This window comes from Apiospora kogelbergensis (genome assembly GCF_038363985.1).
Source record: "Apiospora kogelbergensis strain CBS 113332 chromosome Unknown utg000001l_segment0_segment0, whole genome shotgun sequence".
Classification (NCBI taxonomy): Eukaryota; Fungi; Ascomycota; class Sordariomycetes; order Amphisphaeriales; family Apiosporaceae; genus Apiospora; species Apiospora kogelbergensis.
The window spans coordinates 6,854,844-6,874,892 of record NW_027117418.1 but is presented as its reverse complement, the minus strand read 5'-3'; the positions used below and the strand labels follow the sequence as shown (position 1 = coordinate 6,874,892).

At 54.4% G+C, this 20,049-nt stretch overlaps 9 protein-coding genes across 9 annotated transcripts; 6 read left to right on the top strand and 3 right to left on the bottom strand.

Moving 5' to 3' along the window:
- Positions 1 to 128: 128 nt before the first annotated feature.
- PG998_002216 (uncharacterized protein) lies at positions 129 to 2,725 on the bottom strand (the record flags this gene model as incomplete). Its single annotated transcript, XM_066869034.1, has 5 exons — positions 129 to 1,119; positions 1,169 to 1,395; positions 1,500 to 1,578; positions 1,635 to 2,308; positions 2,378 to 2,725. The coding sequence occupies 5 exons, from the start codon at positions 2,723 to 2,725 to the stop codon at positions 129 to 131; spliced, it is 2,319 nt and encodes a 772-aa protein (XP_066737449.1).
- Positions 2,726 to 3,765: 1,040 nt separating this feature from the next.
- On the top strand, positions 3,766 to 4,281 carry PG998_002215 (uncharacterized protein; the record flags this gene model as incomplete). The annotated part of the gene is made up of 2 exons (XM_066869033.1): positions 3,766 to 3,913; positions 3,980 to 4,281. The coding sequence occupies 2 exons, from the start codon at positions 3,766 to 3,768 to the stop codon at positions 4,279 to 4,281; spliced, it is 450 nt and encodes a 149-aa protein (XP_066737448.1).
- Positions 4,282 to 5,403: 1,122 nt separating this feature from the next.
- Positions 5,404 to 5,730, top strand: PG998_002214 (oxidoreductase-short chain dehydrogenase; the record flags this gene model as incomplete). The annotated part of the gene is made up of 1 exon (XM_066869032.1): positions 5,404 to 5,730. The coding sequence occupies one exon, from the start codon at positions 5,404 to 5,406 to the stop codon at positions 5,728 to 5,730; it is 327 nt and encodes a 108-aa protein (XP_066737447.1).
- Positions 5,731 to 5,780: 50 nt separating this feature from the next.
- On the top strand, positions 5,781 to 6,667 carry PG998_002213 (NAD(P)-binding protein; the record flags this gene model as incomplete). Its single annotated transcript, XM_066869031.1, has 2 exons — positions 5,781 to 5,796; positions 5,925 to 6,667. The coding sequence occupies 2 exons, from the start codon at positions 5,781 to 5,783 to the stop codon at positions 6,665 to 6,667; spliced, it is 759 nt and encodes a 252-aa protein (XP_066737446.1).
- A 463-nt stretch (positions 6,668 to 7,130) lies between these two features.
- PG998_002212 (sporulation protein SPS19) lies at positions 7,131 to 8,245 on the bottom strand (the record flags this gene model as incomplete). The annotated part of the gene is made up of 4 exons (XM_066869030.1): positions 7,131 to 7,740; positions 7,807 to 7,871; positions 7,939 to 8,132; positions 8,191 to 8,245. The coding sequence occupies 4 exons, from the start codon at positions 8,243 to 8,245 to the stop codon at positions 7,131 to 7,133; spliced, it is 924 nt and encodes a 307-aa protein (XP_066737445.1).
- An 872-nt stretch (positions 8,246 to 9,117) lies between these two features.
- Positions 9,118 to 9,980, top strand: PG998_002211 (uncharacterized protein; the record flags this gene model as incomplete). Its single annotated transcript, XM_066869029.1, has 3 exons — positions 9,118 to 9,180; positions 9,385 to 9,945; positions 9,975 to 9,980. 3 exons carry the CDS (start codon positions 9,118 to 9,120, stop codon positions 9,978 to 9,980), a joined length of 630 nt encoding a protein of 209 aa, XP_066737444.1.
- Positions 9,981 to 10,622: 642 nt separating this feature from the next.
- Positions 10,623 to 12,480, top strand: PG998_002210 (uncharacterized protein; the record flags this gene model as incomplete). The annotated part of the gene is made up of 3 exons (XM_066869028.1): positions 10,623 to 10,884; positions 10,976 to 11,418; positions 11,491 to 12,480. The coding sequence occupies 3 exons, from the start codon at positions 10,623 to 10,625 to the stop codon at positions 12,478 to 12,480; spliced, it is 1,695 nt and encodes a 564-aa protein (XP_066737443.1).
- A 130-nt stretch (positions 12,481 to 12,610) lies between these two features.
- Positions 12,611 to 13,057, bottom strand: PG998_002209 (uncharacterized protein; the record flags this gene model as incomplete). The annotated part of the gene is made up of 2 exons (XM_066869027.1): positions 12,611 to 12,799; positions 12,914 to 13,057. The coding sequence occupies 2 exons, from the start codon at positions 13,055 to 13,057 to the stop codon at positions 12,611 to 12,613; spliced, it is 333 nt and encodes a 110-aa protein (XP_066737442.1).
- Positions 13,058 to 15,869: 2,812 nt separating this feature from the next.
- On the top strand, positions 15,870 to 19,640 carry PG998_002208 (uncharacterized protein; the record flags this gene model as incomplete). Its single annotated transcript, XM_066869026.1, has 1 exon — positions 15,870 to 19,640. The coding sequence occupies one exon, from the start codon at positions 15,870 to 15,872 to the stop codon at positions 19,638 to 19,640; it is 3,771 nt and encodes a 1,256-aa protein (XP_066737441.1).
- Positions 19,641 to 20,049: the final 409 nt, after the last annotated feature.

Genomic DNA, 20,049 nt, shown 5'->3' with positions numbered 1-20,049 from the left:
AATAGTAGAGCCCACAGAGCAAGCATTCCATTGCCTCTGCCACACAACTACATGGCCACACCTATCATACTCATCCCCACAGATAAACTAGGCAGGTGACTGTGTATAATCAGAACAAAGTATATCTATTAATAGCTCTGAGAAGCAGCAGCAGCCGCCACGAGTTCCCGCTCCAGCGTGCCTAGGTCTTCGCTAACTGACTCCGAGCTCCGCAGCGTAAGCACTGCCGCTTTCTGTGCGACATCGACGAGATCCACGAGCTTGCCGCCACGAGCCAGGCCCGCCACCAAGACACCGAGGAACGTGTCTCCGACGCCGTTGACCGAGACGACGTCCGGAACCTCCTGGGCGACAGGGAACAGCCGCATGTACACCCCGCCCACAGTGGGGTGGTCGACGGGGGCGCGGGACAAGATGAAGGGTTCGTGGGCGGCGTCGCGCAGGCGCGGGTCGTTGCGGCCCATTATCTCGACGAGGAGGGCACCCTGGTCGCCAAGCTTGGTGAGGAGGGTGGGGATGTAGGGCAGCAGCTGGACGGCCTGCTGGGGCACGCCGGCGTCCGTCATGGCCTTGGAGGTGAGGCGGACGAAGCGCTCGCGGACGCCGCTGCCGCCGAACATGGCGAAGGCGTCGACGACCTCGAACCAGCGCGGGTCCGCCAGGTGCTCGTGCTGCGTCGCGGCCGCGTGCATGGCGGCCAGCTCGTGCCGGTTGGGCGTGGCGAGGTCGACGCTCGGGGCTGGGAACACGCCCAGGGGCTCCTGGTGGCCCCGGATGGGGCCGAAGAGGCGCGCCGACTTGGCGTTGGAGACGGGCTCGAAGGCGACGGCGGCGCGGTTCTGCTTGCCGGCTTTGATCCAGGACCGGATGTCGGACTCGGACCAGTTGGCGTCGATGACCAGCCACTTTGGCTTGGATGACGCCACCACCGAGGCCCAGTGTGCGGGATCCGAGTTGGTGGTGAAGATGTCCATGTCGGCCATCGCCATGACAAGATTCCTGCTGGCATCGTTAACAGCCACGTACTGTGCTGTCCTACCTGAGGCTCCCTCGAGTCGGCGAATGCATGATGTATCCATGCCGGCCGACTCAAGTGAGTTTAGGACAGTCGTTCCTGCGCTAAGGACTGTCAGCGGTGACTCTCCTTAGATAGTATATCCATACTTACACATCATTTCCAACCATGCTGCAAAGGCGAACGCCCATGTCACCGACTACTTTATGGGCAGCGAGTGCCACGTTACGTCCCACTCCGCCTATCGATTGACTTATCTGGGCTGGGTTTGAGGTATGAAGATGGGGTGATACGTTTGTTGAGGTATCTGGCCCTGCGTAATTACAGCTTAGATCTACGGCGACGGAGCCCGCGACAATGACACCGGCTTCTTTGCTAGCCTACAAAGTACGATCAGCCAATGCCCCGACTTGGGAACCAGGGTTTCAACTGTACGCCACAATTGCTCTTCTCACAAGGGAGAGACAATCAGTTTGCATCATACCTTATCTTGGACTATGACCGGCTTTTCTGTCGATAAACCACTAACTGGGACGGATACATGCTTTGACGCCGGGCTTTCCCTATAGTTTACCAGTGTCAGGTTCCAATCCAAACCTCGAGCAGCCTCGATGCTCACTTTCTCGGGATCTCGATATCTCCCGCGATGAATTTTGTAGTCGCAACAGCAATCTTAGCGGCGCGTTCCACATTGGACCTCACAAGAGCTACGTTGGCAGGCACGCTTCTGCCGTCTGAAAGCTCCCGAATCCTCCCCAGGATGAATGGCGTATTCAAACTGCCGTGAGCACCCTGGGTCAGAGACTCCGAAACAGCCTGCTCAATGATAGCATCCATTTCTTGCCTGGGGATTGAAGCTTCTTCGGGTATGGGGTTGGCGAACAACATTCCTGATTCGATGCCCAAACTCTCCTGCGCCAGAATCATGGCTGCTGCTTCCTCTTCGGTCTGGACCACGGAAGGGCTCCGGGTGCCGCTGTCACGGGCCCAGAAGGCTGGGAAATCAACGCCGCCTTTTCGGCCGTCGGCAAAGGTTGACACGAGCACACCCTGGGTTTCCAAATACTCGAGCGTCCGGGGAATATCAAGGAAGCCCTTGCATCCACTGCTGATGACGGCCATACGAGTGCGTCCCAGCTCCGTCAAATCTGCAGAAATATCCATCGTATCATGTCCGCCGCGGTGGACACCACCTAAGCCTCCAGTGCCAAAAACTCGGATGCCCGCCAGTCGTGCCAGAACCGTGGTGCCAGCAATCGTTGTGCCGCCATTGATTCTTTGCCCCGTCATGCCCTATTCCAGGGTGCGATATGAGTCGGGGTTTTCCACTGGCGCAGAGGCAATGCGAAGGAATGGACTTACCATGCCAGCAAGATATGCGATATCCCTACGCGATACCTTCCTGGGCGAGTTCTCGACCATATGAGCCACCTCAGCAGGTGTCAAACCTACTATCGGCACTCCTTCGAGGATGCCCACGACAGCAGGTACACCTCCATTGCGCCGCACGACACCTTCCAGATCAAGGTCATCGCCCAAGGCTCCGTGGGTGTAAATAGTCGTCTCCAGAGCCACTACTGGCTTGTTGGTTGCCAAAGCATCGGTCACCTCTTCCGAGACCTTTAATATACTCCGGAGGCCACCAAGCTGGCCTGAGCTGCGGAAGGAGGCAGATGTTGACAAAGATGCGGAGCTCTGTAATGACCTCATTTTATTGAATACTGGCGATGGCCGGATAGATTGGCGAATGCGGGCGGACTGTCCCGCACAGTTCCAAACACGCCTCATTTTGACGTCTCTGGATTAGCCACAGATTTTCACAAATAGGTGGTCAAGTAAGTGGGAGACGGTTCCAGTGGTGGTTAGGCTCAATGTCTACCAACAGTTGGGTCTTGGTCGGTTCGAGATATACGACAGCGATACCCCGAGGTATAAATGGCGTGGCTGGTCAAGTTCCGGCGCGGAATAATTGATGCAATAATTGCCGTCTAGTCGCTTCTGCCACAGTCGGCATCGTCGTTTCCTCGGTCCAAGTTGAGATTTCCCGATGTCGGCTTCTTTCCGGCACGCACATGTTCAGTTCCGATTGCCTGGCAGCCCCGCTGCGGAATAATATCACTAAAGTATGTGAGCTGCGAGATGGTCTGTGCTGGCCCCCTTCAAGCTGAAACTCCAGCGGAATCTCATGGCCCTTGCCAATTGCATTCCATCGGACGAGCAGGAGACGGGCTCGTTCACTTTCAGCTGAAGAGAAGCCTGGCACCTGGTAGCTTAAAGATCGGATGACGGTCTGCCCCAGGTTATCGAATATCCAGGAATGCATATCTACCCTGTCTTCAGCTGCGAGTCATCGGCACAAATTGTAATTCCCCGTCTGTTTGTCTTGCTCTATTCGCATCCGACGGTTCCTATGAGACGCGATGCTTTGAAAATAGATCAATCTGACACGCACGGCGCCCCTTGAATAGTGATGTTCGGCCCTCGCGTTCCCGGAAAATTGGCGCATGAAGAGCAGCAGGGCCCGGAAACCCAACTAAACGAGATGAACGACAGCGTGCCGCTTTTCCATGGTTCGATCTATTTGTACGAAAACTTCCCAGATGATACCAATTTAACATATCCTGCCAGCCTGTGTTCGTTTTGCTTGTTTCAGCCTGTGTAATGTATTAGAGTTTGCTGCTATATCGTCTTTACTTGCCGATATTCAGACCTCTGCTGGCTTGGGGCATTCTCATACAAACCCCGACGCAATGAAGACCCATTCACAACTACTGCTGCTTCTTCCGCTGGCGGCGTCGCAATCCCTAGCGCTTAGCTTCACCATTGCCAATGGCCAGATCTTCACGCCCGGTTTCGCCATACTAGATGCGCCGCAGCCCGGAACGCCGCTCGGTGGTGGTGAGTAGCATCCGGATTCAGAGCCGCCCCGGATAATCATCGTCGCACCTAATAACACGCGACCAGATACGATCGAGGTCGCACTCGACGTTTCAGCCAATGGCAAGCTCATGTTGCCGCCGTACGGCGCCGACAGCCCCAGCCAGATTCATAACATCAGCATATTCATGTACAGCTACGACACTGGCCGGAATTTCACCATCACGAACGGCACCGAGACGGGCGGGGGCGCTACCCTCGGTGACATCATGAAGTCGGAGCCGGGCAGCACCGTGAAGCACGTCAAGTGGCATTGGCCGGAATGTCTCGTAGGCGACGGTCAGCCCAAGTCTTCGGATAGTGATCGCGGGGCGTACAACGTAGGATAACCCCGGTGGCAATGGCAACCTCTCCACTCGCTGATGATTGTGTGTGAGTAGATATCGATCCGGCAAACCTTTCGTCTGAACGGAGAAGAGCACTACACCATCTTTGACGTGCCGATTTCCGTCACGAACAAGATCGACTTCACCGGCCTCAACCCCCGTGTGATTCGGTCAACAACCCGCTGCTCACGCCGGAAGAGATCGACGCCACTTCGGCCAACGCAGTCGGCATCTTGTTTGCGCCGGGTGATGCTACTCAGATCGAACAGATCGGGGTGACTGGGCAGAACGGGCTTGGCGGTGGCTTGGGCTCGCCAAGCTGGAGTAGGACAGCAAGCTGGCTTGCTGCTACTTGTCTGTTTTTCATGGTGTTTACTTGATGATACCCACGGCGGCAGGTCTGCTACATGTACACACTAGTGGTAGGGGTTCGTGCAAGACAAGTGGTCCAGGTATACGGCTATTGGATCGGGATTGCATCAATCTGCGTAACATCTATCATACAGAAAGTATGCAAGCTCGACGTCGTTATACTTTGGTGGCTGGCATTGGTACTCTACGTCAGGTTGAGATTAACTAATTCTTCAAATTTCGCCCAAAACTTCAGACGATGATGGCATTGCATTCAAGCCCAATGATTACCCAGTGTGGAAATGACACACACACACACACTTTCTCTCTCTCTTATTCCCCCCCCTGAACAACAGATGATGATGAAGCTGGAACACACGAAAAGCCATATGACTTATTATATGCGTGCCATCATACCAAGAACCCATGCGGGGCTGTTCCCCTTGCTAAAGCTCCCAAAATGGCAATGAGATCGCCGAGCATCGCCTCCTCTCCCAGCATCCCCGCACTCATCTGTATGCGAGTCCAGTCATCTGGGGTATGCCTCGGTACCCATTTGCCAGCAAGAGCCAGGCTGGGCTCCTGCCAGGCCGTTGGATTTCTTGATAAGAATCGTTCCTGCCTTAGCCAGCTATCTATGCACAGGGAAAAAGAAACATACATACATTTGTCTTGCGCAAACTTGGTTCAGTAGTCTCAACAGACTGTTTGTCCTCCTCACACTGAACAATCAACTCCATATCGGCCTAAATCCGAAGGCAACCCACTAGCGAAATGCCTGTACATAATGGATGGCTGCCTCGCGAGGGCCTCACGGCGGACCCCATCTTCGGCCTTCTGGGTAAGACCGTGCTGAACCCAGCCTGCCTGCTGCCGCTCGTCCTAGCCGCCCGTTACACCAAAAGGGGCGAGGATCTGTCCATACTGCACCCTCTGGCCTTCTCGCGGCTCAAGACCTTGCTGTACGTGGGTCTGGCTAAGTGGTTGAGCGCCAAGTTCTCCGAGAGGGTGGTCAACAACTTTACAAGCGATACGTACGACTGGCCCAACGAGGTCGCCGTGGTAACGGGGGTGCGGGTGGAATCGGTGGACACGTCGTAAGGCTTCTGGCTGAGCGAGGCGTCAAGGTCGTGGTCTTGGATATTCAGCCAATGTCCTTCGAGACCGGTAAGTGAAGAGCTGAAAGTAAAAGAAGATGCCGCGCCAAAAGAGAGACTGGCTCAGGTTACTTGAGATATTGTGTTATATTCTGCATACACACAAAAGTGAAGTGCTCAGCTGACACAGACACACAGGACCGGAAGTTCACTATTACAAGTGCGACCTGACATCGGTGGCCGACGTCAAGGAGGTGGCCGCCAAAGTCCGGGCCGACGTGGGCGACCCCACGATCCTGGTGAACAACGCAGGCATCGCGCGGGGCAAGACGATCCTCGGCACGTCGGAGCGGGACCTCAAGCTGACCTTTGACGTCAACGTCTTCGCGCACTTCTACACGGTGCACGAGTTCCTGCCCGCCATGGTGAAGCGGAATCACGGCATGGTGGTGACGGTGGCGAGCTACGCGGCGTGGATGACGGTACCCAACATGGTCGACTACGGCGCCTCCAAGGCGGCTGCCGCCTCGTTCCACGAGGGCCTCGCGGCTGAGCTCAAGACGCGCTACAACGCGCCCCGCATCCGCACCGTGCTCGTCAACCAGGGCTACACCAAGACCGCCCTGTTTACAGGTTACCACAACGAGGCGCCCTTCCTGGTACCCGCGCTCGAGCCCGAGTCCGTCGCCGACGCGATCGTCGCCCAGATCTTCACCGGTCGCTCCGGCCAGATCATCACCCCGAAATTCGGCGCTGTCATGCAGCTGCTCCGCGCCTTACCCCACTGGTATAGCTACCGCCTGCGGGCCAAAGGCGAGAACATCATGGCCAACTTCAATGGCCGCCAGGTCGTCAAGGACGCGGACAAACACTACGAGGGTCGTGACAACACTTCAGCTGAGACCGACGAAAGTACCGTGCTTGTGCCCGAAGAAAGATAGTTTTGGAATAGAGGATACATATAGTGATCTAGACGTCACTAGGTTGTTGCTTGGTCTACGCAAGTATACGGTTGTGGTTGTGTATACTTGCAATCAGGCAAACCGGTTATGAGATGATAGGAACTTGTGGAGGTGACTGATATAAGGTCAAAGCTGTTAATACAGATACAACAATGCACGTACATTACTTAGAGTACACCTGACCAGTCGTGAAGAATCGCGAAGCGTACTTGGTAAATATCCTATGTATCATGTGGCATGCGACGATATCCTGCTTATGTGAACGTGACGTGATCGCAATTTGACGGCAAATATGCGATTCTGTTTTAACTCCAGATATTAGTTTTTTGCCTACATGAACACCATTGCTATGCCCAAAGCTAAGAGCCTTATCATTGAACATCATTAGGTTGCCTGAATACATGCACTTATAGCTTGGACTTCCTCTCTTTCCTCCCATCCTTCAGGTTTTTCGAGAACTCCCCTTGAGCAAGAAGTCGGGGTATTTCATGTTTGCCTCCAAACCAACAGCGTAGCCGCCCTTCAGTCGCCAAGACCCTCCGTCGACGACCAGAATCTCGCCGTTGACGTGCGAGCCCGCATCGGAGAACAGATACACCGTGGCGTCACAGATGTCGCGGCAGGTGCCCCAGCGCCCGAGAGGTACCGTGCTTGCCTTGTCTGCTTGGCTCGTCTTGCTGCTCGCCAGCCGGGCTATGCCTTCGGTACCTTCAATGGCCCCTGGAGCGATGACGTTGGACGTCACGCCGTAGGGCCCAAACTCGAGGCTGACCGAGGCCATGAGCGCATCTATGGCCGCCTTGGCGGCGGATACGTGCGCTTGCAACGGCATTCCCGTGTAGTGGAAGTTGGCCGAGATGTAGATAATGCGCCCACCCGTTAGCATATCGACAGCCTCGAGGTTTCGATTCCGCGTCGCAGATTCAATGAGATACGGCATTGTCGCCTTGACTGTGTTGTAGGTGCCGATCACATCGATGTCGATCACCGTTTTGAACCCATTGGGCGTCAGAGCCGAGATGGGTGCTACGAAATTGCCAGCTGCGCCAGCACTGCAAAGGGGGGTTACATGTTAGTGGGATTACGACGGAGAGCAAGCTTGGGCGGATGATGCGTACATGACAAAGTCGATGGCGCCGAGCTCTTTGACGCATCGCTCTGCAGCCTTCTTCATGCTCTCCGGCTATGTCTTTGGTTAGTGTTGGAAGCTTACGCAAGCAGAGAGAGAGAGAGTTCTGGTAAAGACTCACATCGCGCACATCGCAACCGCCGATGCCCAGGACTTTGGCGCCCTTACGGACAGTGGCAATGTCTCGAGCGGCAGCCTCGGTCTTCTCTACGTTGCGGCCGATGATACAGGCATTTGCACCCAGGTGCACAAGAGCCCTGGTTTGGGCGCTGCAGATCGAGCCGGCGCCTCCGGTAATGAATGCAACACGTCCATCTGCGGACAAGAATTAGCAGGTCGTACACACCCAGCAATTGGGCAACTGCCAGCCTACCAAAGATGCCATCCTTCCATACGGTGCTGAGATATTCTGACCTAGGGACCGGCATTTTGAGTGCTGGTGGTATAGACGAAGAACGGGGAGGGGCGTTGCCGAGGTGCGATGTGGTGGGAACAAGCGTGGTAGCGGCCGATTTGGGTTTCGGAAGCAAGCGAGCTACAGCACCCAAGATGGATGTTGATATAGTGTATAGCCTTTTGTGGTTGAGTCAAGACGGTGTCAGAAAACAACAGCAACAAGACACTGGCAGACTGGGAGCACTCTTGTTCATATGCCGCCCGTCGTTTAGTTCAGCATTGATGTTATCCAGTCTCCAGGTGCCAGGGTCTATCTAGCAGTAAATCTCCCGAGACGAACTGGTGACCAAACTCAGATCGCGGTTGGAGAAGAATTGTGGGCTGCCTGGCTGCAACTGCTACCTCGGCTGCACGTCGAGGACGCCCCCTTGGCTGCAGATGGGCATGTCGCAATGAATCATCGAGCCTACAGCATGGCCTTTTCTATCATGCATAGTAATAAGGCATCTTGCTGCTAACCCAACATAGTGCTCGCCGTAAAAGGAGGTCGTTTTGGAAACCGGGCGACTGATTGGCCTCCCCAGACTTTCTCCAGCGAACAGTGGGCTACAGCGCTGTCTTCTTCATTCAATCCATCGCCAAACGGGCTTAAGCAATAGAACATACATACACATGCATCCAATGCTCTAGTACAGACGCTTGATACTTTGGGGGAGTATCGGTAGTGACGCAACGCGAAGTAGCCCGCCCGCATTGCCGCCCGTCCGCTCCCACTTTGTATGTAGCCCAAGCTCCCTCACCACGCCCAACCTTTCCCTTTACCTCATGCGACTTTCATCTAGCCGCATCGTAAACCTCCAACTCCTCACCACACTTCAGTTCATCAGCATAGAATCCATCAACTATGGCCACGACTAAGGTGACGGCCCTCAAGTTCGTGGGAACCGTCTCGCTCGGCCTGCTCACGGTGAGTTGCTCTCGTATCCCATTGTGTTGAATCGCCAACCCCACCTTAGGTTTGGCCCCTCCAGCCGCATGACTCTCTGGACGATTGCGCATCTCGGGACAGCCCTACGCAGTTTCATTGCCTTTCAGGGCCTTTGCTGGCGGGATGGCGTTTGAGAAGCTACCCTAGCTACTCTGCACGATGGATTCTAACATGACTGGATAGGGCGTTTCCTACACCCTGTCAACCTTGACCATTCCCTCCCTCCTCGACCTCCCATCCGCTTCATCGGCCGCCAAGGTCTTCGGCGGCCTTAGGACAACCGCGACCACCCATCTCAATGCTCTAACCGGCGTGGCGGGCTCTGCCTTCCTCCTCGCCTTCACGCTATCGCCACGCGGATACCGCCACCCGTACCTGCTCTACACCTCGCTCTTCGTCCTGGGCACGAAGCTCACCGACCTCGTCACTCCCAGCCTCTTTGGCACCGCCTCTTCTGATCCCTCCTCCCGCGCTTCCCGGAAACGCAGAGCTGCCGCCGCCACCGCTCGCAAGGAGAAGCAGGCCGCGCGCCGTATGGAGGCAAGCTACGAGGTGCTAGGCGACTCCCACAGCGACGAGGGCGCCCTGAGCGCGAGCGGCGAGGAGCTGGACGAGGATACCAACGGCGAGGAGGTGCGCAGCGAGGTCGAGCTGTTCGTCAAAAATCAGCTCATGCAAACCGCCCTCTCTGGTGTTGGTTTCACCATGGCTGTGCTTGGCCTCTGGGGTGATGGAGCTCACCGAGTGCTGGGGGAGATGCCCCGATCATCAAGCTGTAGTGTAGTCGGGCATGGGATCTGGTTTCAGTGCCGGTGCTTGCCCTCGAAACCAGCATCGGCCTCACGGTCACGCTGGTGGATTTTTGGGGTTATCATTTTCTATCACTCTTTATATGACGATATGGGAAACGTAATTGATGCCAGGATCATTCCTGCGTATGAGGAGCAGACGACCAAACGATGTTTTAAGGAGTTCAAGACATTGACAGACGAATTATCGAGTCAGGCTCCCTACTCTCGCAAAACCACTTGTCTAGCATACAAAATGGAAAGACCTTGAATATCCCAACACCATGTTGTTTTCATTGATCTAGAACCAGCGGCCGTATTGGGACTCATCCTGGTATAAGAGCGCCTTGTAGAGTAGGGAACCGTCTACCTCGACCACGATTCCGTCTTACAGCTCCCCTACTGTACTTCTTCATCTCTGCGGTGTCCCATAATGGCTTAACAAGCCTCACTCCGTTTTATAGCTGACTATCGTCTATCAAGGTAAAGTGGAGATTGTCGGTCCCTTGCACAGTACCTTATCGCTAGCTAGCTGCGCCCCACTAGAAAGTTAAGTGTGACTGTGTGTACGGGATTGAAAATTTACATTTGCAAACAGTAGAGCTTTGGTCGAATACTCACAACCAAGACAAAATGCCGCCGCGACCAGAGAAAAGCCTCCTTGAGGAAGACGTTGATGCGATGTCCGTATCTGCTCACGATGACACTTCATCATCCGATAGCGATGAAGACTCGGTATTGGAAGTCCGCAAATTCGTACCCCAAGACAAGGACTCGGATGAAGAGGATCTCGAACGCTTTGTCCTGGGCGATACGGAGAACTTCCGGGAACAGCTCCGGAAAGACTTCGACTTTGACGATGCCGAATTAGACTCTGGCGATGCGGAGCACGACGGTACCGGCCACGAAGAGCTCGACGATTCGCAGCTATTCTTCTTCGACGCCCCCGGCCGGGCCCAAGGACCTTGCTCTTGGCCCCGCGAAAGAAGTCGCTCCGGCACCTGCCGACGAAAAAGATCCTCCCGCCTGGCACGATAGCGACGACGAGCGGCTGACTGTGTCGCTGGCTACCGCCACCCAGCTGCGCAAGCTCCGACTCAGCGAGGACGACGACGTCATCACGGGCACCGAATACACTCGGAGGTTACGACAGCAGTTCAAGCGGCTCAACCCCCTACCCAACTGGGCGAAGGCCTCAGAAGAACGGCCCGTGAAGCGCCGCCGCAGGTCATCTGCTGCTTCAGGCGGCTCGGGCGCGTCTGAGCTCAGCGAGAGCGACGAAGAGGACGACGGCGACTTGTCTGCATTGCCCTTGGATAGTTTTCTTCGCGATGCCAGCTCGCTCAAGGGGGCGTCTACCAGAGCGAAGACCCTTCGGCCTGAGGTTATTGATATCCAGCGGTCCCGAGACATGGCTGACAGCCATAAGGTAAGAAAGAGAATGATGACCCTGCTATGGTTCGACCGCAATATTTGAAGAACTTGCTAATTCCAAAAATAGTCGGAAGTCACTGCTCTCTGTTTTCATCCCGAATATCCTGTGCTCCTCTCGGCCAGCACATCCACAATGCTATATCTTCACCATGTAGCGCCGACGGCGCACCCAACACCTAACCCTCTACTTACCTCGGTACAAGTTAAGCAGGTGCCTATACGTCACGCCGAGTTTATGCTGCCTGCCGGTGACAAAATCTTCTTTGCCGGTAGAAGACGCTTCATCCATTCGTGGGACATGCCCACAGGCGCCATCCAACGGACATCCAAGATCCAGGGCCACCATTTAGAACAGAGGACTTGGGAGCGGTTTAAGCTGAGTCCCTGTGGAAGATATCTTGGGTTGATCGCTTCTACGAGAAAGGGTGGTGGTGTTATCAATACGCTCAACGTGAACACGATGCAATGGATCGCTGCCGCTAGATTAGACAGCCGGGGCGGCATCATCGACTTCCAGTGGTGGAAGAATGGCAACGGCATGACCATTCTCGGCAAGGCAGGTCAGCTCGGAGAATGGAGCATGGCCTCTCGCAGATTTGTAGGAATATGGAACGACGAGGGCTCTGTCGGCGGTACAGCCATAGCGCTTGGCGGTCATAAGGGCCCCGAGCTACTTGGTGGAGACAGATGGGTGGCAGTAGGATCTAACACCGGTGTGATGAACGTCTATGACAGGCAAGCCCTGATTTTGCCTTCAGACGACGATGAGCTGAGCTTGAAGGAACGGCCGGAGCCTACCAAGAGCTTTATGCAGCTCACGACACCGGTCACTATTCTCACCTTCAGTCCAGATGGGCAGATTTTGGCGTTTGGCTCTAAACACAAGACGGACAACTTCAGACTTGCTCACATGCCAAGCTGTACAGTCTTCCGCAACTGGCCGACTGAGAACACACCGCTGGGTCGTATAAAGTGTGTGGCCTTCTCCAAGGACAGCGACATGCTTGCGGTTGGCAACGACAACGGAAAAATCAGATTGTGGGAGATTAGAAGCTAGACGAGAGAATACCCTGTTACCATCTATCTCGAGAACCCTTTTTCCAACCCTGCCTCCTTCCATCTTCTGTGTTGGCCTTTCGACTTCCTCCCGACAAACTTGGATGACCCCTTTGACCATGAGCAGCCAACTACCCAACAATGTGCGCCATCAAATTTGCCAGGGGACTGCCTTTGGTGATGTGTTTCTTCGGGAACACCCTGTCTGTTCGCAGTGTGTAGTGGCTAAGCTCAGCTTCGGTTTTGAATCGAGGTACAGGCTTGCCAACTTTCACGGCCTCGAGAAAGTCGTAGATGTTGACCCATATTTTCTTCAGAGCCTAGATCGATGGGGGCCAAAGCGGAAGGGATAATGGTCAGCTATGATTCGTGTGATGGAGACCTCCAAGGTACTGGGTATAGACATACGCCCCCTGGGCGTTGCATTGGCTTACCTTTCTACATTGATTTTTGCTCCGGAATTCTCCTTCGAGTCCCAAGTCTTTCAAGAGTCTCTGCCAGTTTTCCAGAGCACCGTCTTGGATGTACTGATTCCACTGGCGGACGATGGCAAGCTTCTTGTTGTGCTTCTTGGCCATTGTCGGCTCTTGTCGAGATGGACTATACGTTTGTCGCTAGACAGGATTGGAGGTGGGATCTAAGATATCTGGCCTTGATTCAGTTATCGGTTGAGGGGCGTGACAACCCCTTTCCCTCTCCTCTCCCGAGAAGCTCAAGGACAGTACCCATCCTTAACTACTCGAGTCTCTCTGGTTTGACCTAATCCAGATAGAAGAACTACAAACGCAGAGACAACACAACGCAGGGAACATTTCATCTCATTTATCTCCAAAAGGAAGAGATTGCATCACATAGCCCATCCATTACAAACGGGAGCAGCCTGGCTGGATGCTCCTTCCCGCCACATACATGAGTTCCCCGTTGCGTGAAAAAAAAAGGCACCTCAAGAGCAGTTTGCTGCCCCGCAGGATATATGATGGCTGATGGCAACGACCATCATTCTGGTTATGAAGCAACCTGTTTAGAGATCAAAATGATAATGGGTGCAGATCCTGGTTTGTCCATACTCAAGAACGACACAGCAAAGGATACGTTTCTAGTCATAGAAAACCGATATGCCTTGGATGATACACAGCACGGCACACACGACAGACATGTGATGAGTAGTGTTTGACTTAGGACCCTGTACACGAACACAATCCTAATTACCGCAGCAAACGAGCAATGGACAAATCCGATAGAGCGGCCTCGCTCCAACCGGCCGCATGGATTCTCGGGAAACGACACTGGTTTGCCGAGTAGCAAAAAGGCTTGCCCGCAGTTGGCCATTGCCAGATAGGAGATCTTATCCTGCACGCAAAAGTGGTGCACTCAATATAAGTGGTACACTCAAGATAGAAACTGATTTTGCCGTTCGCGATCCCCTGGACTGCAGACAAGGAGGGGACTGGGCCGAGATATTCCGTAAGGATTCATTCCTTCGGGTTGTCACGATAGCTTCCGACTTCCGAGAAACCCTAGTCGAGCTGCATGTTTACTATTCCAGCAGGTTTGTCCTGCGATCTCCGTCTGTCAAACTCGCATCCCCCACGATTTTGTCCTGAAACGTTCGTCCACTCGCTCCAACGCGGGGCTGAGCGCAGCTGTTGGGCCAGCTTATTCGAGATAAGGCTGAGGCTTGCACGACAAGTCGAACCACACATACGATAGTTTGTAAGTCAACAACATGTGAGTAATTACGCGAATCCCACGGCCGGGTCGACTCGGGGTTTTGCAATTTTGGCGGGCGCCATGGCAGGATCCGGCCGGTGCGTTATGACGAATGACCCCCCACCATGACCCGTTATCGTACAGCTGCCAAGTTCTGCTCCATGGGGACAGACAGTAGACAGACTACTGGACAGAGGTTGGTTTTTTCCTTCCGGCGTACAAGCAATCGCCTTTCGTCTAGAGATACATAGAGAGAGGGAGAAAAAGTAAAAGGAAAATCTTGAATACCAGCCACTTGCCGACAGACATGCATGTCTAGATCCATTCTCCCCCCTCTTTCATGCATATCATCTTTTTATCGGTGGGGAGTCGCGATCATTGAGGTTTTCTTTTTTTTCTTCCGTCTACCCCTCATCCCCTCTAGCCCAGGTGCTATGGCTACTGTCATAGGTAGTTTGAGGGGCTTAGTTCTCCCCGAAAAGACGCCAAGCGACTCGGCTTGCCGGGTTGGAAGGCCCACACGAACAGCCATTTACCCTGCTAGGAATTAATCTCGATTCTCGATTAGAAGGCCCTATCTTGTTCGTGGGGTTGTATCGAACGACCAAGCCGAGCCAAAGCCAGTCTGACTGTCCGTCAGCTGGGCTTTCCCGTAATCGCTAACCGTGCAGTAGGATGGCTGACAAGTCTGACTCGGGTACGACCGCAGGTCAGACAGGCCAGCCAGGTCAGGCTGGCAGGCCTCTCTCCTCTCTGTTTGTACTGGTATGTGGCAGGGTGTTGGTGTTCCACGTAAACACCTGTGAACCACCTGGCTACCACACCCTCAGCGTTACTGCATGTACGTAGCTGATGGTCTGGCGAGAATCCGGTTTTGCACCAACTGCCCGATCAGGCGACATTGGGGATGGGCATCTCCGAACCTCTCGATGGTGTGTCCGCATGCGCGCATTGGCGCTGGAATCTGGCAGTGGTTTGCCTGAACCACACGATCTCACGCGTTTCCGTGCAATAATTCCGACTTGTCCATACAGCCATACCAACATCCACTTCCCTATTTTTTCTCTCTCTTTCTGCCGGCAGCTCACGCAGAGATTTCCACAACTAGCCCCGGCTCCCCCCAGGTTATGCTGTATCTTGCCTGGACTGAGGTTCCTGGCCTACCCGGAGAACCGGGATCCCTCCACCAGGTACTAATAATACCGGGCACCCTGGCTCTTAATACTCCATACCCGGTGTTAGCACGCAGAATAGTGGTGCTTCAGCAATAGCAGCACCTATCAAGCCAGTTATCTCGGACATTGACCACACTCAGACACTCGCTTCTTGTCGTCGCCACCCAAGGTTTTTGACACCCAGCAGGTCGACGTGCTTTCCTTGGCTAAACCGTTTTTCTTTCTTTTTCTTCACGTTCAGCCCAGGTATACTGGTCGGGTTCTCCTGGCAAACGGTCCATGGTATTTGGGCTGCTAAAGTAATTGCCTGTGGCTTAAGAGAGGGACAAGGGGCTGCTCTTTTCAGCTGATAAAGAGCAAGAGAGCGAGGACGCCCGCCCGCCTTGCAATAACAGCACGTCACGCACATAGCCGAGCGACATTTTCTGCTGTTTCACCCTCAGCACTTGTTCGATAGCTCCCCATCTGTGTCATTCCGCCAAAGCCCAGTTATCAAACAGAAAACATGGCCTGGTCCGCGCCCAAAGGCCGTCCCAAGGTCTTCCAAACACGCTTGAAGACCTTTGTTAAAACTCTGAGGCGATCCGATACTCGCAAGAGTGGTGATACCAGTGAGAAGTCATCGACTATCCAGAGCAGAGAGGCCCGTGACGTAACAGACTATTTCCAGCCAACGCAAAGCCAACCAGAGTTGGTAACGACAGCGTCGCAGGAACAGCCTCAGGAACGGGAACAGGTTTCCCGGCGCGCCTCCACGGATGCTTCATTGAGAGAGCCTCATCATTGGGAAGCCGAGGAAGAAGGACTAGAGAACTCATGGGCCATCTCAGGGCCTGTTGCGCCACAGAACGACGACGATCGCGAACCTGGGCTGTCCGTCCGCGTGTCCCTGCGCTTTGAGCATCCGCTCGAATTCACTTATAGTCGGAATTATGACAGCTCTCCCACCCTTCGGGTGACCGAGAACCTCTGCCAAGGGCTCATACGGCGCATCGACCACAGCTGCTATGAGCTGATTACTCGCAAAGACCCCAACGCCTCGGCAGCTACCAAAGACCGTGGCCGCACAAAACCAAAGCGGTTCGAGCTCACTACCCAGATCAGTCAGGGAGGCGAGCTCTGGGCCACCAGAACATACACCTCATACCAGAAGAACCCGGTAACCGCCGAGGCTGCCAAGGAGGTTATCCTCTCCAGCAACCGCATGGTTGGTTTATTCCTAAAAAGGCACGATCCTGATTTCATCTGGAGGACTGGCCCCTTGCACGACGACTTGTCTCCGCTTCCAGATGCGCAGAGGTCTCCGTACAGAATTGGCAGCATCCAGTCGCTCAACTGCGTACCCCGGTCCGAGTTTATTGAGAAAACACAGACTTTTGAGGCGACGCCAGGCTATCAGCTTGATCTTTCCCTCACTTTTCTAAACCGGCAAGGAGAAGACCCTCGATGGCAGAAAGACATCCAGGTATCCAGCAATCAGACAACGCCATTGACGTTGGCAGTCGCTGAAACTTTGTTTTCTGATGCTTCATACGCGTTGGAAGGAGCTGTTCGGTCCAGAAGGCGACATGTTCAGGACCAACACGCTCAATGCCGATCCGACGGCGGTACTTGTCAGCACTACTTAGAGGAAGCCTCCGAGATAGCTCTCAAGATCACGAACAATTTCGGCCCAGATTTCGACCACTTGGCCCGATCCATTCAAAGCAAACTCGTCTTGTTTGAGGATGGCGAGGCGCAGGACTGCACAGAATTTGTCGACAAGCTACTGAAGTCCATTGCTGATGCACGTGACACAGCTGATGTGGCCATTATAGAGACCAATGATCTCGACCTGAAAATTGTTGAGCTGCGTGGCTCCGACTGGACCCTTGATGAACCATTGGTGTTCACTTTGCCCTCCTCGACCTCCTATTCGAGGCGCAGCATCGAGGCTATCCTAGACAGAGTTCAGACTGGAATCAGTGATGTACTGCGAGGTAATGCCGCCACGGTTCGGTATATCGCCTGGAAACGTGGACATTTGATTCTCGACAAGACTTTGGTAGCCCGAGAACCGAAATCTCAAACTAGGCGCTGGGATACACCGTTTGTATCCAGGTCGATTGTTGTGAATAAGTTGAGGCGGCGAGTTGAACAAGACATCGAGATGATCTGTAAAGATACTTGCTCTCTGCCTGATGACCCATCTTCTGAACCAGACGAGTCAGAACAGCCACCTGCCGAGACATCCTCGTCCACAGGACAGCCTGCCGGTGACGACGAGGAGGTTTCGTTGCCAAAGAGTCGACCGACTGGTCCCAGGCTAGCACGCGCTGCCGAATCAGTATCTGGCGCCGATGAGGAATCCAGCGTGGGCTCCTACAAGCCCTCTTCAGACGAAAAACGGCCCAGTTCGCCTGGTCACAGTGTCACCAGCATGGACTCGAAGTCCTCCAAGATCTACAGGGATCTCAAGACCGGAGCTCGTGCCTTTCCACTTGTGCCTTCTACCAGCACGTATGGAGTCGAAGAATTGCTTGAACAGCCTGATTCCCACACAGAATACCAAGAATCGAGCCCGCCAGGTACGATCTATCCAACAGTGTTGCCCATTGACGATGTATTGCAAGACTTAAATAATCACCCTACGAGCACAGCTGACTCGGATTCCAAGAGTCAGCGCCCAGAGAAATCTGATGCTGCATCCGAGCCCGCTCGAAGTACCGTGTCGTCTCAACACTCAGCATCCGCCGAAAAGCAGCGGCAAAGGGGTTCCGGATACCAAGCTTCGACAGTCCCTTCAACGCCCAGTCTGGTATCCGGAAATGGCCAGTCTCCCAGAAGCAGCTTTATCTTGACCACACCACAGATGCCAGGTTCAATGACTAGCGCAGAATTGCATCTCATGATGGCGAGGCGCGACTCCGAAGCGTATGCCGAGGATGTAGAAATTCCCAGTGAATCAATCGAGGCCGAGACACAGCAGAAATCCGCAGGAAGCACGCCGGAAGAGTTGCCCACTGCGAAGATCGCCAAGCCTAAGCAGAGACCATCACCGCTGCAACGTGACCTGTTTATGCTTGGATCAAGCGACTCAGGCGACGCAAGCTCTGAGAGTGATATTCAAACAAGTACAACAGTGCGACCAGCAGAAGAGGGACATGACTCTGCCTCAAGCGATGGTACCCACGACGACGAAGCCAGTGATCATGGGTTCCCAAAGGAAGTTCCGCAAAGTTCCAATGGAGCACCCAGCGGCTCAATTGAGAATCGACTGAGCAATGCCACGCTGGTACCATCTTCAGATAACGTACCCGAAGTATCAAGCTCGAGGGAGATCACCTCAGAGACACTCGTCGATGCATCGAAGAGCCAAGCAGGTACCAGCAAATATGGCCTGAATCCACCGAAGACCCCAAGCGACGCCGGCTTCAATTTCAACGATAGCAATTTCGCCCAGACCCGCGAGGAGATTGATTTTTCATCCTTCTCATCCCCTTCTTTCTCCACGTCTACAGCACCAAGCGATTACACAGCCATCCGCCCGCCCCAAATGCGCTACACCAACATCAATGGCGAATTGCACGACGTCTTTGATGATGATAACGAGCATGCCATAGCCGATGATAACCAGAGCAATGGCATGACAATGTCGGTCCCGTCCACGCCCACCCTGGCTAATGGGGGGTTTGCCCAGCCCAGCAATCCGTCGTCCCCCCGTACTCGGGGCTCATTTGGCAGCGCGGGCTTGCTTGGCCTCGCCGACTCCCAGAATCTCATCGGGGTGGGGCTGCGCCGGGCCATCGCCATGAACAGCCCGCCTCGCCGGAAGGCGTCCTTCCCGAGCAGTCCCCTCGCGCTGCGGACCATCGACTTCTTCGCCACGCAACCGCGCAGGGGCTCCCACGGCGCCCGCGAGCTCCAGATCCTGAAGCGGCCTTCGCTGCGCGGCGACCTGTCGCAAAGGCCCGCGAGCTCCGGCCGCGAGTTCGAGTCGCGGTTTCGGCTAGAGGGGACGTCAGCGTCCCAACATGACGGCGACGCAGAGAACAAGCCCACGGCCGATCTGGATGCGGCCGTGATGAAGCGGTCTCTCAGTTCGAACGTGTTGGATGGCTTGCATGTACGCGAAGTCGTCCGCAAGGAGAAGAAGAAGTCGGCATTGGCAAGCGAGGGCGGGGACGAAGACGGAGACGAGAATCAGCGGCCGGGCGCCGGGCGGCCCAGGAGTTCCAGCCTGATGTTCTTGCTGGCTGGCGCCACGCTCGCGTCCCAGATGATGCGGCCAGGGTAGACGGGGAATTCGACAAAGTCCAATTGGAACACAATCATTCAATTTGGGTCCGAAGTACGCTCATTCATCTTCGGTTGCAAATTCGACAAATCAAACCATGATTACGAAGTTATGACATCGACGCAGGAAAAGAGGGGGAGGTCGGCGGAAAGAGGAAGGCAAGGGAAGGCAGACTATGAGGGAAGGGATGCACGTGGAATTAGAAGAGATACCTACCAGCTTCACATACCAGAGCAGGTACTGCATATTTGCTTTTACACCAATAATGAGACAAACAGAAGGATCAGAAATATGAATGGACGTATATAGACATGCAAATATAACGATTTTCATCGACTTTCCCGATCTCGTACGGTGGTTCATTCTATTAATACTCAAAGATGGCAAACCTATGCGCCCAGCTAGTACA